The sequence below is a fragment of the Gobio gobio genome (genome assembly GCF_949357685.1).
Source record: "Gobio gobio genome assembly, chromosome: 14".
Lineage (NCBI taxonomy): Eukaryota > Metazoa > Chordata > Actinopteri > Cypriniformes > Gobionidae > Gobio > Gobio gobio.
In genome coordinates this window covers 49,058,618-49,077,907 of record NC_137107.1, presented here as the reverse complement: position 1 = coordinate 49,077,907, position 19,290 = coordinate 49,058,618, and the positions used below count along the sequence as shown (strand labels likewise).

Here is a 19,290-nt window from a genome sequence, read left to right as displayed (position 1 = left end):
AAATTATTATATATATATATATATATTATAGATTATATAAATGTATATACAGTATATACATGCAAATATTTCTTAAATATATACATGAATGTGTGTGTATTTATATATAAATAATAATTAACAGAGTACACACACATATATTATGTAAACACAAACTTTTATTTTGGATGCGATTAATCGCGATTAATCTTTTGACAGCCCTAATTAATACATCACTTAAGCCTTGTTTATACTTTTCGATTCGGCGATTCTGAGTAATTGTTCTATAAACCATCAGGAAACAGCGGCTAAAAGAAGTAGTAGAAGAATGTACACAGGTGACGATATTTATTTTAGTACACTTCACCAAAACAAAAAACACTAAAAAAGAATTGTGTAAAACTCAGTAAACCTTATTACTTGTGACATGAGAACAAAATGTATGCACATTAGAGTGCGGATCGGGCCGCATTCTGTCCGAGCCCGGCCTGCGTCCGACAGAGCAGTAACCGAATATTTAAGATATTCGGCATTAAGATATTTCTGTCCGAGCCCGAATCTATTGTAACGCACTCATAGTTGTGAAGTTGCGGTTTTGTTTTGCACCGGCAGTGAAAGGGTTAACAAAGGGAGTTGAGAGCGGCGGAAACTAATCCTGAAGACGTGCGCTTGAGTGTGTTCATCTTCGTTCTGATTAAAAGTTCGGAAACAGAGCCTCCCTTGTCTGTCATTCTTCAGACATTACACTATTTTTTTTTCTCATGCTAATGACACGTGCGTTTGTTTGTGTGGAAAGGCCGCTTTTATTAAGCAGTTATAGGACGGCATTCTGAAATGATAACAGATGAGCGCATCAGCGCGCAGACGGGGAAACAAATAGTTTAAATAAATAATTATACATGTAGCCTAATGTGCAATATGCACGTGTTGCGCGCTGGTTGCGCGTTGTCACAGCTACATAAACAAATTTCTTCGCACAGGAAGACGGATGTTAGGGTAATATTTTTTATTTATTTAAATCACAAAAACATCAGGCCTATTAAAAAGGCCTATTGGCTACCTACATAAGCTGTTTTAAATTTCAAATGTTCAATGCCTTATCGCGCTGATGTGACCGAGCCCGACCCCGAACATTATTTCTAAATATCTGTCCGAACCCGTCCCGTCCCATCGGGCTCGGGTGTCCATCCTCTAATGTACATGTAAATTAAAGGGATAGTTCACCCAAAAATTAAAATTAGCCCATGATTTACTCACCCTCAAGTCATCCGAGGTGTGTATGACATTCTTCTTTCAGACGAATAAAATCTGAGTTATATTACAAAAGTCCAGGCTAATCCAAGCATTAGAATTGGATTCATAGTTGCTCTGTTTTTGAAGTCCATAAAAAGTGCATCTGTCCGTCATATAACTGCTCCAGCGGCTCTGGGGTGTTAATAAAGGCCTTCTGAAGCGAATCGATGCGTTTGTGTAAGAAAAATATCCATATTTAAAACTTTATCAAGTAAACTTTAGACCAACCGCCTTCTGTGGAAAAGTGTTGAATGTTGAAAGTGAAACTCAAGATGCGTACGTGACGTCATGACGAGCAGACCTGGTCGTGTTAGTCTTTCAATCGGCAGGCGAACTTTCAACAATTTTTCCATAAATTGAACACAGAAGACGGCTGGCCTAAAGTTTACTTGATAAAGTTTTAAATATGGATATTTTTCTTACACAAACGCATCGATTCGCTTCAGAAGGCCTTTATTAACACCCCAGAGCCGCTGGAGCAGTTATATGACGGACAGATGCACTTTTTATGGACTTCAACAGAGCAACTATTGCTGCAATTCTAACGCTTGGACTAGCCTGGACTTTTGTAATATAACTCAGATTTTATTCGTCTGAAAGAAGAAAGTCATACACACCTCGGATGACTTGAGGGTGAGTAAATCATGGGCTAATTTTCATTTTTGGGTGAACTATCCCTTTAACGATCTATTAAATATTTCCCAATTTCACTTAACATTAGGGCTGGGTAAAAAAAATATAAGTTTCTTGATTTTAATTCGATTCTCACTTTTACAAAACAATATAAATTCTTAAATCCCAAGAATCGATTAGTCATCCTGTTTTCAGCTAATGAATGAAAAACATTATAGCGCGCCTCTCATCCAATAAATCGCAACAATCTTTGTGCTTTATTATTCAGGGCTCTAGACTGTGACCAAATGGTCGCATTTTGCTACCAAAATTTGAGTGTGCGACTGAATTTTACATCCAGTCTCACATGTGCGACCAGTAAATTCGGTGCCGATGTGGTGGTGATGCGTTAATTTTACACGTCTCCTTTTTATATCTTCTTTTAATTCAGTAATTAAAATAAACTATGAGATGTGGTGCACTGGTGGAAACAACACAAGAGCGTTCGTTCAGCACATCTGCAACAGTTATGGCTTTTTCACCTCATTCGTTTTCTCTGATCTGGGCCTGTATTCATAAAGATTCTAAGAGTCCTCTCAGAAAACTAATTTAGCTTAAAAACTGTTACGTAGGAGTCTTAGCTTAAGAGCTATCCGGGACCGATCTGAGAGCAACTCTGAGCAAGGAAAATACAAAAACTTTTATCCTAGTGAAGAGGCGGGGCTAACCCCGTTGCTACGTATGACAGTCTTTTGAAGACTCTGATTGGTTGGTTGTCCAAAAAGGGCGGGAAAAAAGGAGCGCTTTTAAGTATAGGGTCTATTCTAAGCCTTCACTTTGAAATTACAAGTGCAAATTGTCCTATTTTACCGTTCTCTCTTACTCACACACACACACACACACACACACACACATTATATACATGTACATAAATCCTTTTATTATTTACCATGCTGTTAATTTCCTATAAGGTATTTGATTGGCTTAGAATTATAAACATTGTTCCACTCTTTCCAATTCCACTGATTGCTGGCATGTCTATTTAATTGGTGGTTTGAAAGTTGGGTTTAATGCAACAAACATGATCTCTGCACGATCTAATCTATCGCGTCTTATTAAGTCACTGTTATCCTTTGTCTGCAACACATTTCTTCTCCCTCTTGGTCTTTCTGCCATTTTCTCCACTGCTAAAGAAACTCTTAAGCCTCTTAAAAGTCCTCGTCTGTGCTCCTAACAAATTTGACCTTAAGACCTCTTTTAAGGGTTAAGATACTTTCTGAATTACTTTTTTCTTTACTAGGATTTTTTAGTTAATTTTAAGAGTAAACGCCCATATTTCTAAGAATTTTATTAGAATTTTGTCTCTAGGAGCTACTCTTTGCATTAAGATTCTTTATGAATACGGGCCCAGATATCTATCCGATTGTAAAAAGATAATTTCCTATGCCTTTCGAAATTCTTTCGAGATGAATTAATATCCGATCACTCAAACAAACCAATTCAGAAGGTGGTCTGGTTACGCATTTCAGATGAAACTGCACAAGTGTCAATGCATCTGGTTGTTCAAACCATATATGTAAATTTTACTCCTTCCAAATTGTTAAACAATAAAGGAGGGTGTTATAAAACAAAATGTATGAGGGTGTTATAGGCTATATGACATGTGTCACACACAACGCCCTACTGCGACACGCATCGCCGCAAATTAAACTGTTTTTGAGCATCTGAGACTTGGGCTACTTTCACAATCATCTTCATTAAAACTAATGAGACTGAATGCTCTTAGGTCGCTCTCTCCTAATGTGGTATTTGATCTTGAGCTGATGATAAATAAATGCAGCTCATAATTGCTTTCCGTTAAACGTGCATATGCTATAGCGTGGGAATTGAAGATCGGATTTATATTCATTTTGCGGAGAGGTGTAAGGCAAGACAAACTGCATGTTTTTTTTTTTTTAAAGTTTAGTTTAGTTTAGTTTATTAGTAATTGTATAGCCTGAGCCTGCCTCAGCTTGTCAAAAATGCGTTTTTACTGTGGTGGTGATGATAGTTAACGTTTAAACTAACATTCTTGATATGCTGGAAGTGTTTTATATCTATGGACTTTATTATAGGCAAGACAAGTCAGTGTTGATTTGAGAGGCTAAATTGATCCAACATGAGGTTAACTCAGTCGGCCGCTGGCTGCTTGGTCATCACTTTAAAAAAAAAAAAAAAACTTTAATTTAACAAACAAAAAAATGCTCCAAACATTTTTCTAAATTCATTTAATAAAGAAACAAAATATAACTACTTTGACATTAAAAACAAAACTGAACCATTTTAATGGCTGCAACAGTAGTGTGTAATCGGGAGGATAAATAAAATAACATGGGCTTAACACCTTTTATTTCCTTCTGAAGTAAAATATTATGATATGGATTTTTTAGTGCCGATTTTTTTTCATCAGCCTTAGCCGATGACGATACGGGCTGCCGATATTCTTGAGCTGATATTTGGAGCCGATACTGCTTTTGCTCCCTTAATTTACATCATAAAAATGACACAATGATCATGATGATAACAATTTTAAATTTACAATTTAAAAAAGGAACATTTATTGAAAAAAAAAAAAATTAACAAATACTAAAAACAGGTGAGGTAAAAAAATAAAATAAAAAAGTTCAGTGGTGAAAATAAATTCTGAAAATAAATATTTAAGCATAAATAAAATAATTACACTATTTGCACTCAGTATCAATAAGCAAGCAGCATAATAAAGTGCACACTGACTGTACTATACTTCATTTTAAAACTATTTACAACCTAGTCATTTAATGGTTACACTCTAAAAACTAATCCAGCAATTAGGTTGTTTTGACCCAGCAGTTGGGTTAAATATTTGCTTAAAACAACCCAATCGCTGGGTTAGTCCATATTCAACCCAACTTGGGTTATTTTTAACCCAGCATTTTTTAGAGTGTAGGTGCACTTCCCTTAATCTCTTGTAGAGCAACACCAGCGGTAATTCAGGAAAAAATCTCCCAATGCTCCACGTGAAACTTCAGTCTTTCGAACTTTTTACCATCGTGTCAATTCTCAATTGATTTTGATTAATATGCGCGAGGGAGAGCAAGAGAGTTTGAAGACGGTGAGAGCTGCCCTGTGGACGCCTGTCTGGAAATAATGCAGAACGCAGCAGCCTTGTATCTGCAGATACACGTAAAAAGCGCAAATATCGGCCCGATATTGGCCGGCCGATATATCGGTCTAACACTACTAAGAAGTTTGTAAGAATGTTCCGAAGAATTTTCTTAACTTCTTTCTAATGCTGCGTTCACACCAAACGCGAAAAGAGCGTCAAAACCGCGTCTAGTTGGACGCTTGAACATTTTGAATCCATCAAAGCTGATTGGACGCACATATAAATTCGAGCGTTTGAAGCGAAATAGCTCCAGGAGAAATGTCAAACACCACTCTGCCTCTTCATTTTCATTAAAAATATATATATTAAACATTAATAGCCACACAAATGTGGTCCAGGCAACTCCTACATTATTTTTTTTAAGGATATTTAAAAATACATGCAGTGAAGATAAAGTTATGAAACTTCTTTTCCCTCAGTCAAAACGATTTGGCAGACAACAAATGATAGATTCATGACACCAAAGATCGCCGTTAGAGCCACACAAGATGAACCACTACAGGACATCAGAGCCAGCGGCAGACGGCTGAAGGACTGACCGAGGAAAGGCTGCTCTCGCCGGGGTTAATGATTGCTGAGCGGCCGCTGATCCACTGGAGCTCACAACACCGAAAACACAAGATTATTTTAACAAAAAAATAGGCGCTCTTTATAAATAAACCACAGATTTGAGCTTTAAACAACTACATTCTCACTTGAAAAAGTCTTAAACTACATTTTGTGACAATAGTAGTATTATTTAATAGAGATGCTCCGATCAGCATTTTTGGGGCCGATTACCAAGATCATGATCTGCCGATCACTGCCGATCACAGAATGGCAGGGGAATGGCAATCTTTTATCTATAATCTTGCAGAGTTTGCACCATTTGTAGAAATGAAACTAACTCTAAATTAACTGAGTCAAGATCTTGAAGAACCACCAAGTGTTTATTTTAGAAAATGAGATAACTTAAGGCCACTGTAGGCCATCTTTCCCAAATAAATGTATATAATAAATGTATATAATTATCTCACCTGAATATTTGATCATGCAGTGCATTTTTGTTTTTAAAAAAAAAATTTCAGGTAGGTCTAACATTAGTATTGAGGTAAGAAATACTAAAGACATTTAATAAGGAATCAAAAGTAAATTAATATTGGTCTTCCCTGAATAAATTAAATTAGATTAATCCTTACACTTAAGGTTGCAAAAGTTAGTCATTCAAGAGCAGTGAGTGTCATAAAGGTTCATCAAACAACACAAGACAAAGAGAAACTCAGAGACAGCAGCAGTTTATTCGACAGCTGTCACTTTAAGAGCGAACACGGATACGGTTACTGTTGCACAAACGTTCACTCGCGAGTCACGACGGGGTTTACGTGCACACTCGTCAAGACGGTCATTTAGTACATGCATTTGTGTGTATCTGACCATTTCAGCGCAATTTGTTCTCGCAAGCTTTTTATGAGATGGCCTGTGTGTGTGTGTGTGTCTCCAGACCGTGCGCGCGAGTGCTGAGCGGTTTGAACACTGGCAAGACTTAAAAATAAATGTAAATGATAAACTTTAGTGACGATGCGACACTGCCTCGATTGTGCAAAGTGGCAAATCCTGTGTCAACTGAGCAGCTGGATTTTAGTGCAGATGCGATGATGTGAAGCCATTTGAGCATTTTCAAACGGGAGAGAGAGAGAGAGAGCGCGCACACGGTGATTCACGCGCGCTGTTTGTGAACTTAAGTCCCACAGAAAGTTTTCAAATGACTGCGTAAGTTATTTAATATAGAAATATGAATTTTACCTCACCTTCAGCATTATAATTATTTTACCCGCGCTGGAAAGAGAATGAGACGGTGTCGCTGCATATCATGCCCTAGCTCTCACGGCAGGTGCGGGTTTATGTGTCGTCAGCATGCGATCGGTTCATGAGATCGGCCTTTTTGGAGACCGCCGATCAATCATCCCAAAGCGATTATCGGCAGATAAGAGATCGGTTGCCGATCAATCGGAGCACCCCTATTTTTTAAGTATGCTGGGTTTCTCATCACGTCACTTTACGCAAATTGACAGCAAAGTTCAAATTTTTCAACTCGGGCATCAGACGAGAATTCGCTTTAAACACGTGAATCACGTCCAATTCGCGTCATTCCCGCAAATGAGGCGGAATCGCGTCTATCGCGCCGCAGGACCTCCAGACGCGCGTCAACGCACCTTTCCATTGACTTAACTTTGAAATCACTCGCTCCTGACGCTCTATTCGCGTTTGGTGTGAACGCAGCATTAAGAAGATTTTCGTGAATCCGGCCCCAGAGCCGCGAATCATGCGCTGCTTGCGTGAACATAGTTACATATGGGTTTCAGAATGAAGTGCACTATGTAATTAGATCAGAGCTTTTGCCGTGGGATAAGTGCACTAAACTACATCGCAACATTGTTCTCTGTTCAATTGACAGATGCTTTGCCAGTGCAATGACGCAAACACCACATTAGTGATCTTTCAGGTTCTTTATAAAACTGGAGGGACAGATTAAACTATGGCGGGACACCACTGTAATTAAATTAGAAGCAGACATTTGATATAGAGTGCAGTAAAGCAGGATAATCAATTTTAAAAGGCTATTACTCACCTGTATGTGCTTGAAGTCTACGAAGCAGACAGCTTTACTAGTCGATTAGTGTGAAGGAGGCTGTCAACCCACTCCTGTATATCCTTTAATCATCAGTCGATCTGTGAACCGTAAAGCCACAAGATGCGCAATGAAACAATAGATGGTGGTAACGCGCAATTTTAGTGCAAGATCGATTTTGGTCACGCTACAATGCTACTTGCTGGAAAAAGTAGTTATCTACTGGAAAAGCTACATTGTTTTAAAAAGAAACTGTGCTACTGAAAAAACTGAGAAAACATACAACACTGGCCTTGTGGTTTTTGGATATTATACTGAAAAAAATGTTACATAGTGCACCTTTAACCTAAATTACTCATCTTGCGCTGCTCTGCGACGCGGATTGCGTAATCACATGGGAAAGGTCACGCTAGACGTAGGCAGAAGTACCGCCCGTGTTTAAAAAGCACTTGTGCGAAGACTAATAAAAACATCCTTTAGCAAAAAAAAAGACAAAACAACGAACAATGTGAGACGATTTTTTAGCTAAAGGCCGTTTGTCCACCTACGTCTAGCGTGACCTTTCCCATGTGATTAAGCAATCCGTGGCCGACGCGGAGCAGCGCAAGATGAGCAATTTAGGTTAAAAAGTATATACGGTAAATGTTTATTTGGAAATGGCAGATGGTTTGGTTAGATAAGACCCTATTCCTCGTCTGGGATCGTGCAAAGACTGGGATCGAAGCCCTTCCTTTGAAACTGCATTGATTTGGACCTTCAACCGCTGGTTCCCATTGAAGTCCATAATGTGGAGAAAAATCCTGGAATATTTTCCTCAAAAAACTTAATTTATTTTCGCCTGAAGAAAGAAAGACAAAAACTTCTTGGATGAGATGGGGAGAGTAAATTATCAGGAAATTTTTATTTTGAAGTGAACTAATCCTTTAAATTACACACTGAGAAGTTACTAAATTAGGGCCACTTTTGACACGCACACAATTCATTATTCACACACATAATAAACACTCTGAAGCATTTTTCCTCTTTATTCTTTAATAACATGTTACACGCATAACAAAAAATAAACGCTCTCAAAGAAAACTGAAGTTTATTTTTTTTAAACCTGCTTTTACAGTTACAATTCAGTTCTTTGTGTTATTTTCTGCTTTATTTTGCCAAATATACTTTTAATGCGCTAAACTAGCTTAGAGGAGTTCCGGACCCTATTAAAGCCTTCGGGCAGCGTGTCGTTGATCAGGAGATCTTTACAGGCACAAGGAGACAAAATCCTTCGATGTAAACTTTTAAGAAAACAACATCACTTTGTCATAAAGCCATTCCTTAAACCACATGAGGTACTAAACCAGTAAAACACACGAGAAGCTCAAGAGACGCGGCTCTGTTCAAGGCCAAGCGGAGGTTCAGTAGAAACACAAAAGCTAATCTGAATGTTCATCGAACAGAAGTGTTGGTCCAGAGATTGTCACATTTAAAGGCATGTGCGATCGATCACACACACACACACACACACACACTCATCAAATACTCACTGTGAGCGTCTTTATGGCGTGAATCATGAGGAACTGAGGTGATTATTATGGCACGGGATGATTTGGCACCGGAGGACAAAAATAAAACCGTGTTAAAGGCCCGTTCACACACAAAAAAACGATATCTTGTTTTGGAGTCACACCACAACTATAACAGAGAGAAACGATACCGTTGGAATCCATTTTGAAAGTTCATTTTTCAGCTGATGATCGTTAAAGACGCTGGCAGCCAATCAGACTCCATCTTGCTTTAAAGAGCGCGAACATTTAAAGCGACAGACAGAATAAACAGGTGTAAATGCTAATATAGTTAGCATTATAATAATTAACTCTCTTTATAGTTATCATTCTTGGTGTGAACGGGCCTTATGAATAAAAAAATCTAACAAATAAACTCATTCCAATCATTTTGAGCTGTAATACAGACCTCAATAAACAATCATAACCATACCAATCTCACCAAACCTGCCAAGAACACGCCCAGTTCATATTTCACCATGAATTTATAAGATAAAAAACATTATATTTTGCATTAAGAGAATGAAGCATGTTTTTAGGACCAATTTCACACAAAAAAGTTGATTTTAATTTAAAACAAGACTATCAGTAATGAAAGCCACTGATAAAAATAAGAATTAGCGGGAAATCAAAAGTAAAACCTTTATGCAGACGTGTTTAATTGTCATTAAAATAATATCACAGTGCAAAACATCTTGATGGTTTTGAATATAGGGTGAAATATGACACGCACACGCACACGCACACGCACACGCACACGCACACGCACACGCACACGCACACGCACACACACACACACACACACACACACAGCAGAAGGAAATTTGTATTAATTTGGCTGTACACGAACACGTCCAAGTAGTATTAATCCATGCCAAATTCATAAGACAAAACTTTTAAGACATTATATGTGGCATTAAAAAAAATGAAGCCTATTATAATATTAGTATCAAGATTTTTATCGCATTTCAACAATTTCACAATTCTAAAAATACCTCCAAATTCTCATTACTGCAATGTTAAAGAAAATACACATTTAATTGTACATCAGTGTAGAATGTTGCACTGCACTGATTTACTGTAAATTAAAATGAAACACTGTATTATGAGAAATAGAATAAAGTCAAGCACTCGTACAGTCTTACAGTAATGAGAGTTTGATGTTGAAATGTGTGGAAATAATGTCCTAATGCGTTTGAATGCAGGCTGAAATATGATCTGGATGTGTTTGGAGGATATTTGCATCAGAGCAGAAGCAGATGTGTATTAATCTGGCTGGACAGTAAAATTAGAATTATTAGAATCTGGCAATGCATTCAAATAATGTCATTTCTTTCAAATGTTCAGAGGTCAGAAGTATGGAAGCTTGCAGAAGAAAAAATAAAGAAGGTAATTGTGACTTTTTATCATGCAGTTCTATATCAAACTATTTTTTTCAGTTCACCATTTAGACTTTTCCCCTCAGAAATGCAAGTGTATATGAGAGCCACTGATTGGGACTTTATAGCAATTTCACTTAATTATGGCTTTATTTTTCTTACAAATGTGAGATATAAACTCCCAATTGCGAGTTATAAAGTCCGAATTGTGAGACAGTGTTATTTTAGCTATATTAATATTTTGAATCATCTTTTATTTTTAATTCTCATGTTAATTTTTTTTGTCATTTCATTATGTGCTTTTGTATTATTAGGGCCCGAGCACTGATGGTGTGAGGACCCTATTGGAATTGATCAGTCTATTCTTCTTCTTCTCTGAAATGAACCGCATTTTTGAGGGCCTAAACATGCTCAAAAACTCATGAAACTTTGCACACGCGTCAGAAGTGGTGAAAATTTACGTCTGTTATGGGTTTCAGAATTAGGCGTGGCAAAATGGCTCCATAGCGCCACCTACAAAATTTCAATTAAGTGCCGTTCGCGCTGCATTTCATGTACAAGTATGAAATTCGGTAGACACGTGTAACCCAATACCTACAAAAAAAGTCCCTGGCAGCAAAATCTGAAAACACAACAGGAAGTGAGATATTATTGTTGCAGTTTTTGCCATTTCCAAGCCTCATACTCATCCTACAGTTTTATTCGGATCATCATCAAATTTGGTAGGTGCAATCTAAAGGCCTTTGTGATGTTAAATTACGAAGAGTTTGCACTGAAGGGTGTGACCGGGCAGCCTGACAAAGTCTAATGTTTTGCCATAAAACAGGAAGCTGTTGTAACTCAGGCGTACAATGTCCTGATCTGCCTTAAACCTCACTGACCTGAAGACATCTACATGGCAATATTCAGTGACAGTCATATCGCCACCTGCCATATGACTTTGCCATATTTCTCCTATATTTACCCACTTAAATGCATGTCTATTCACTGTTTTCGGGTGCGAGGGCCCTTTCATCGCTGCTTGCAGCTTTAATTATTATTATTATTTTTATTTCAGTTTTCGTTTTATTTATTTCCAGCTAATAATCTAAGCTATTTCTAATCTTCGTTTAACTTTTTTAAAATAGTTTTAGTTATTAATAATAACCCTGGAGACATAAACTTGCACTTGCGAGAAGTAAAGTCAGAATTACGAGATATAAACGAGCAATTGTGGGATATAAAAGTCGCAATTACCTTTTGGATTTTTTTGTGTTGGAGCCGCTCACATACATATATAAACACATAATTATTCAACAATTTTTTTTGCATCAATCTGTACTTTCTACTGTTTATGATCTTCTATGTGAAAAGAACACAATCTAAAAATTCAATCCAGAGGTCTGTACGCGATCGAGCTCCAGTCAGAGATTCACCAGCATCCTTTAACAACACGATTGATGTACGATGTGTGCGAGGCGTCTAAAGCCGCGAGTGAACCTACTGTTGGCCGCATGCACCGACACGCATCCGCAGGCGTCATCACGACACACGAGCGTCTCAAATACTCAAGAAAACAAACGTGAGGGAATAAAGGCCAGGACATTCAGAAGCTGAAGCGTCTTCAGCCTATAGACATGCACAGATTTCCATTCACCAAAGAGCGACTCTGGCAGGCAGTGGAATAGTGTTTGGCACAAACCGTTTTTAGACCGCTCTACAGGCATGATCAGATATATCAATATTGTTTTACCAGATACATATATTGTATGTACATTCATTTCGTTCATCTGCTCACACCAAAATCCTGATGTGCAGAAAGTTGACATAAGATTGAAATACACAACCGGTCAAACGTTTAGATTTTTTAATGCTTTTGAAAGAGTTTCTTCTGCTCACCAAGGCTGCATTAAAAATACAGTGAAATATTATTACAATTAAAAAGTGTGAATATAAAGTGTAATTTATTAAGCTGAATTTATCATCATTACTCCAGTCTTCAGTGTCACATGATCCTTCAGAAATCACTCTAATTTGATGATTTGATGCTCATTTATGATTATCATTAATGTTGAAAACATTTCATATTTCTGTGGAAATCGTGATGCATTCAAAAGTAATACTATTATTTAGCAAGGACTCATTAAATTGATCAAAAGGGACAGTAAAGACATTTTAATGTTACAAAATATTTATATTTCAAATAAATGCTGAAACTTAAATGCATCACATTTTCCACAAAAATATGACTTTTCAACTGATAATAATCAGAAATGTTTCAAATCATCATACCAGAATGATTAGTGAAGGATCACGTGACACTGAAGACTAAATTCAGCTTTGATCACAGGAATAAATTATATTTGACAATATATTCATATAGAAAACAGCTGATTTGAATTGTAATAATTTTTTGATTGGTGAGACTTCCTTTAAAAGCACTGCAAAATCCTAATTATTCAAAACTTTTGACTAGGGATGCACCGATATCAAAGTTTTGGCCGATACGATAACCGATAATTCTTCATATTTGAAAGCCGATAACCGATATATTGGGCGATAAATCTAAATCCAATTTTTTTATTAATTTTCGAGAGCCTGTTTACAAAAACAAAAGTCTCAGCATTAAATCCATGTCCAAAACACACAATTATGATGTTCTCATTATAATTGTATGTGGCTGATATGACATACTGAACTGTATTTTCCTTTTTTGAAGTGATTCCGATCATATTTCAAGCAATTCAAATCCATCATGACGAACAGTGCGCATCTGAAGTGTCTCAGCTGAAGGAAATAAAACATTATTTATTGGCTTTAATATATCGGACGAATTTTCGTATCGGTCCGATAACATTAAAAATGAGCATCGTGCATCCCTACTCTTGACTGGTAGTGTATGAATACTTGAGATTCATTTTGCAAACCGTTATAATCTGGGATAAACTTGTCAGGGTTTGTTAAAGATCACGAGGCAGTACGACAGCTCTCACAAACTCTCCAATGAAAAATACAAATGTCCACACATATCTGTAATACAGTAGGTCAGGTCGGACGTGCGAGATCCAGACGAGTGCCGTGGCTCGGAGATCGGCCGGACGGGCGGCACGTCCGCACCTGTCCACTAGAGGAAGGGCACTTCCTGGTTCTTTAACATGCACATTTCTTCTCATTGGCTGGCGCAGCGTCCAGTTTGCTGGTGCCGTCCGTGTTGTTTGCGTCCGCCGCGGGTTTGTCCACACACTGCTCCATCCTCTTCATCACCAGGTCCAGTAGCGTGATCACGGCCTTGTCCACCTCCGCACCGGTGGCCGCACTCGTCTCAAAGTAGGGAATGCTGGGAGAGTATGCAGGAAACACAAACATAAGAGATGAAGTCTGGACTCTCTCACACATACACATAAGCTGAATGTCTTACATATGCATATTAATTGATCAAAGATGGTGATTTGGATTCAAACACCCACAAAATCTTATTCATAAATTACAACGATTCTCCTGTGTCTATAAAACAAGTGCGATCACAGTGAACATTCAGATCTGTGTTCTGATCCAGAGAGAGCCGTCGGCATGTAGAGATATGAAGCGGCTTCAACCACACACTATCATTATTTCTGTCTTACGATCATTCAAATGAATCACAGAAGAACTGGATAAAAGTTTAAAGTTCAGATATAAACACTGATGTCTACAGTAGAGATCAAAATAGAGCAAATCTTTATTGAACCTTTAGAAAGTAACTTGAAGCTTCAAATAAAGATTGTATCATTACATTGTTACACCAGTAGGTGGAGACCAGAGACTGATAAAATGTGAATCATTCATTCAAGAGATTCATTCAAAAACACTGATTCATCCAGTAATGAAACAAGTGACGTCTTTATGAGTGAGTCATTGAATCATTCACTCAAGAGATTCATTCAAAAACACTGATTCATCCAGTAATGAAACAAGTGAAGTCTTTATGAGTGAGTCATTGAATCATTCATTCAAGAGATTTGTTCAAAAAACACTGATTCACCCAGTAATGAAACAAGTGAAGTCTTTATGAGTGAGTCATTGAATCATTCATTCAAGAGATTTGTTCAAAAAACACTGATTCACCCAGTAATGAAACAAGTGAAGTCTTTATGAGTGAGTCATTGAATCATGAATCAAGAAATTCGTTCAAAAACGCAGATTCATCCAGAAATATGGACTTTTATAAATTAATATTGATAATATAATATTGTAATTTATTATACAATATAGTTCAGTAATTTGTATTATAAAAAACAAGGCTGTATGAAATATTTATACTTGATATAATTTATGAAGTATAAATATATTCACATTAACAAAGTTCGAAAGTTGAATCACAACATTATGATGTAGGAAAGATACAATGGCCAGGTCAATTTATTATATATGATGTACACATAATTGCTAAAATACACAATAATTACTATTTTTATTTAACTATTAATATTTATGCACAAAAAATGCATTTTGCAGACGCTTTCATCCAAAGAGACTTACATTGCATTCAAGTTCATGCATTACCTGGGAATCAAACCCATGAGCTTGGCATTATATTAGCTCCATGAGATATAATAATGCTATAATAATAATAATAATAATAATAAAATGTAGTGCTGTGATGAAGTGACACTGAACTCACCCGTATTTGTCCGCTAGTTCTTTTGCTTGTTTCTCCTGAACTTCTCTCTGGTCGGCCAGATCGGCTTTATTACCCACAAGGACAATATCTGGATTCTCACAATACGCATTAGCCTGGAGCTGACCTACACACACACACACACACACACACACACACACACACACACACACACACACACACACACACACACACACACACACACACAGTACAGCAGTTTTTGTTTAGTTTCAGGTTTTAGTGTCAGAATCAACAGCAGATCTAAAGAGCTGAAATGATCGGCCAATAACCAGTTCTGACTGAATGTACAGCAGAAATATGTGGACAAGAAAAAGAAGAAGAAGAAGAAGGAGGAGGAGTAGATATAGAGTAACTACAGTTTTCCTCTCGCAAGCACTATAACTCAGAAACCCACATGAGTCCTGTTAGAGAGGTTAGTTGAGTCACTTACTCATCCAGTTCCTGACGTTGAGGAAACTCTGTTGGCTCGTCAGGTCGAACATGAGCAGGAATCCCATCGCATCCCTGAAAAACGCTGTGGTTAAACTCCTGAACCTGCCGGAGAACAGACGGACATTCAGTCTGGATCAAACAATACTGAAGTAGACACGACTTTAATACTTTAATACGAAGGTTAAAATAAGTTAAAGTAAAAAAAAAAAAATGAATAAATAAACAAAAAAGATTAAAAACAATAAAAAAGTATATTAAAATAAATAAATAAATAATTGGATTCAAATAATATAGATATATAAAATAATAAATGTGTGCTTAGGGTCATTCTCATGTTGGAAGACCCAGCCTCGACCCATCTTCAATGCTCTAACTGAGGGAAGGAGGTTGTTCCCCAAAATCTCACAATACATGGCCCCGGTCATCCTCTCCTTAATCCAGTGCAGTCGCCCTGTCCCATGTGCAGAAAAACACCCCCACAGCATGATGCTGCCACCCCCATGCTTCACAGTAGAGATGGTGTTCTTGGGATGGTACTCATTATTCTTCTTCCTCCAAACACGTTTAGTGGAATTATGACCAAAAAGTTCTATTTTGGTCTCATCTGACCACATGACTTTCTCCCATGACTCCTCTGGATCATCAAATGGTCATTGGCAAACTTAAGACGGGCCTGGACATGTGCTGGTTTAAGCAGGGGAACCTTCTGTGCCATGCATGATTTCAAACCATGACGTCTTAGTGTATTACCAACAGTAACCTTGGAAACGGTGGTCCAGCTCTTTTCAGGTCATTGATCAGCTCCTCCCGTGTAGTTCTGGGCTGATTTCTCACCTTTCTTAGGATCATTGAGACCCCACGAGGTGAGATCTTGCATGATTGGCAGTCATGTTTAGCTGCTTCCATTTTCTAATGATTTCTCCATCAGTGGACCTTTATTCACCAAGCTGCTTGGCAATTTCCCCGTAGCCCTTTCCAGCCTTGTGGGGGTGTACAATTTTGTCTCTAGTGTCTTTGGACAGCTCTTTGGTCTTGGCCATGTTAGTAGTTGGATTCTTACTGATTGTATGGGGTGGACAGGTGTCTTTATGCAGCTAACCACCTCAAACAGGTGCATCTAATTTAGGATAATAAATGGAGTGGAGGTGGACATTTTAAAGGCAGACTAACAGGTCTTTGAGGGTCAGAATTCTAGCTGATAGACAGGTGTTCAAATACTTACTTGCAGCTGTATCATACAAACAAATAGTTAAAAAAATCATACATTGTGATTTCTGCATTTTTTCTTTAGATTATGTCTCTCACAGTGGACATGCACCTACGATGACAATTTCAGACCCCTCCATGATTTCTAAGTGGGAGAACTTCCAAAATAGCAGTGTGATCAAATACTTATTTTCCTCACTGTATATATATATAATAAAGGAATTTGACAAATATGATAAATGACAAAAAAGATACAAATATATAATTATAAAAAAATTAAATTAATCAAATTTACTCAACACTCAAATAATACTTGTTTTCATGACAGATTACGAAGAGGTTAAGTAAAAATATATAATGAATATGTAATACAGGGCATACACCCCTGGCCAAAAATGTGCAATTATTAAAACATTTTATGCTTTTGAAAGATGTCTCTTATGTACAGAAAAAAGTATTTCTCAGGGGAACGCAAAAGCATTGAAATATAATTTATTATACATTTCTGCAAAACCAAAAACTGTAGTTTAACGGTCTAAAATGTTGATTGCTGAAATAAATGCAGCCTTGATGTGCATAAGAGACTGTGTGTATCACTAGTGAAACTACAACACACATCCGCAGCATAGACGTGGATTTGCTATTTCAGGAGCAGCGTCAGAGTCTCTGCTGGTTCAATCATCACCTGCACAGACGTGATGACGGAAACACAATCTGAGGACATGAACGTCCCACAATCACTGAATCTCTGAATCAAACACCAGTACAGCAGCTAATGTGAACGAATCAAAGAGAGAACCGAATCAGAGAGAGAACCGATTCAAAGGAATCAGAGAGAGAACTGATTCATAGAGAGACAAATCAAAGAGAGAAACTAATCAGAGAGAGAACCGATCCAAACGAATCAAAGAGAGAACTGATTCATAGACAGAAACAAATCAAAGAGAGAACAGATTCATAGACAGAAACAAATCAAAGAGAGAACCGATTCAGAGAGAACTGATTCAAATGAATCAAAGAGAGAACTGATTCAGAGTATTGATTCAGAGAACCGAATCAGAGAGAGAACCGATCCAAACGAATCAAAGAGAGAACTGATTCATAGAGAGACAAATCAAAGCGAGAACCGAATCAGAGAGAGAACCGATTCAAATGAATCAAAGAGAGAGCCGAATCAAAGCGAACCGATTCAAATTCAAACACAAATTCAAATATATTAAAGGGGTCATAGAATGACATTTTTGTGCAAGTTAATATGATTCTTTAGTGTCTAAATGAAAAGTTTGTAATATACTTTAATTAAAAATTCTCATTAGTATTGTAAGAAAACACTCAATTTACCTGGTCAAAACCAGCTCAGTTTTTAGCAAGTCATTTCAGTGTATGTGACTTTAAATGATAATGAGCTTTGCTCACCCCGCCCCCTCTGCTCTGTGGGGCGTTTGGTTCGACCCGACACAACACCACAACACACGTGGAGTGTTGCCTTGACAACATTTGAGGGTATATTTTCGAGAAATAATGGCAACGGGAGTCTCTGAAGACACATCTGAGCAACCTTATCAATTTGAACCGGAGTCGGACCAGGAACAGATGACGAACCCATCGAAGTTCGAACAGGACGTTTCTGAATGGTTGGTTAACGTCATGTCACTTTGATCTATCTTTGTACTGGCAGAGTAGCGTAGTTGCTATGTATTTACTGATGTGTTAGTTCATTGACAGATTGATGTTATGTTATAAGATTTTTTTTTTACATTACTTCTTAATCAGTAACAGACACCGTTATAAACCATGTACAAAAGTAAGCTTAGTGTAGTGTTACCACGTTAACTTTATCACCCGAGTACACAGTTTGTAATAACAAACATAACGCGTTGTTCATTATAAACGTGGGATTATGAATTATATTGAGAACGTCATAAACAGAAAGCATGCCGTAATGTAACTTACCCTGTAAACTTTAGCCTCATTCATCGTGAATAGTGCAAGCGATTTGCAAAGATTAATATAAAGGTTAATAAAACGTTACACTCGCATCTTCGATCTTCCTGAGGTGCAGCAGGAACACGATCCTTTTTTCAAGAGCAGCTTATTAGCAAAACCTGCTTTATACTGACGCTCGTTTATAAAGCAGTCTGCTGAGAAATGATTGCGCAAACATTGACGTTGATCGGGGGGAATATTCCCTTCTAAAACAAAACTCAGCACTGCAGCCACTGGGTCTTCAGCAGTTCGGATTTAGGAACATCAAAATGACTGCTGTGTTCGTTATTACACCCAACAACACAACACCACAATCGCTTAGACGCCATTCTGCTCCAGAGTATCAACAATGGCGGACTGATGACAGCTCGCTCAGGGCGGGTCTGTGTTGAAACGCTGCTGTCAAT

At 37.6% G+C, this 19,290-nt stretch overlaps 1 protein-coding gene across 3 annotated transcripts in view; it reads right to left on the bottom strand.

The window, feature by feature from the left end:
* Positions 1–9,772: 9,772 nt before the first annotated feature.
* rab27b (RAB27B, member RAS oncogene family) overlaps positions 9,773–19,290 on the bottom strand; it is a 77,513-nt gene continuing 67,995 nt past the window's right edge. For 2 of the 3 annotated variants that reach the window (XM_079834175.1, XM_079834176.1), the window contains 3 exons: positions 15,690–15,793; positions 15,242–15,365; positions 10,886–13,918 (listed from right to left, as the gene is read on the bottom strand). In XM_079834175.1, the coding sequence (XP_079690301.1) occupies positions 13,732–13,918; positions 15,242–15,365; positions 15,690–15,793 (415 nt within the window). In that variant the 3' untranslated portion in view covers positions 10,886–13,731. Of the gene's footprint in view, positions 13,919–15,241; positions 15,366–15,689; positions 15,794–19,290 lie in introns of all 3 variants that reach the window. The other variant, XR_013817844.1, reaches the window with a different exon arrangement.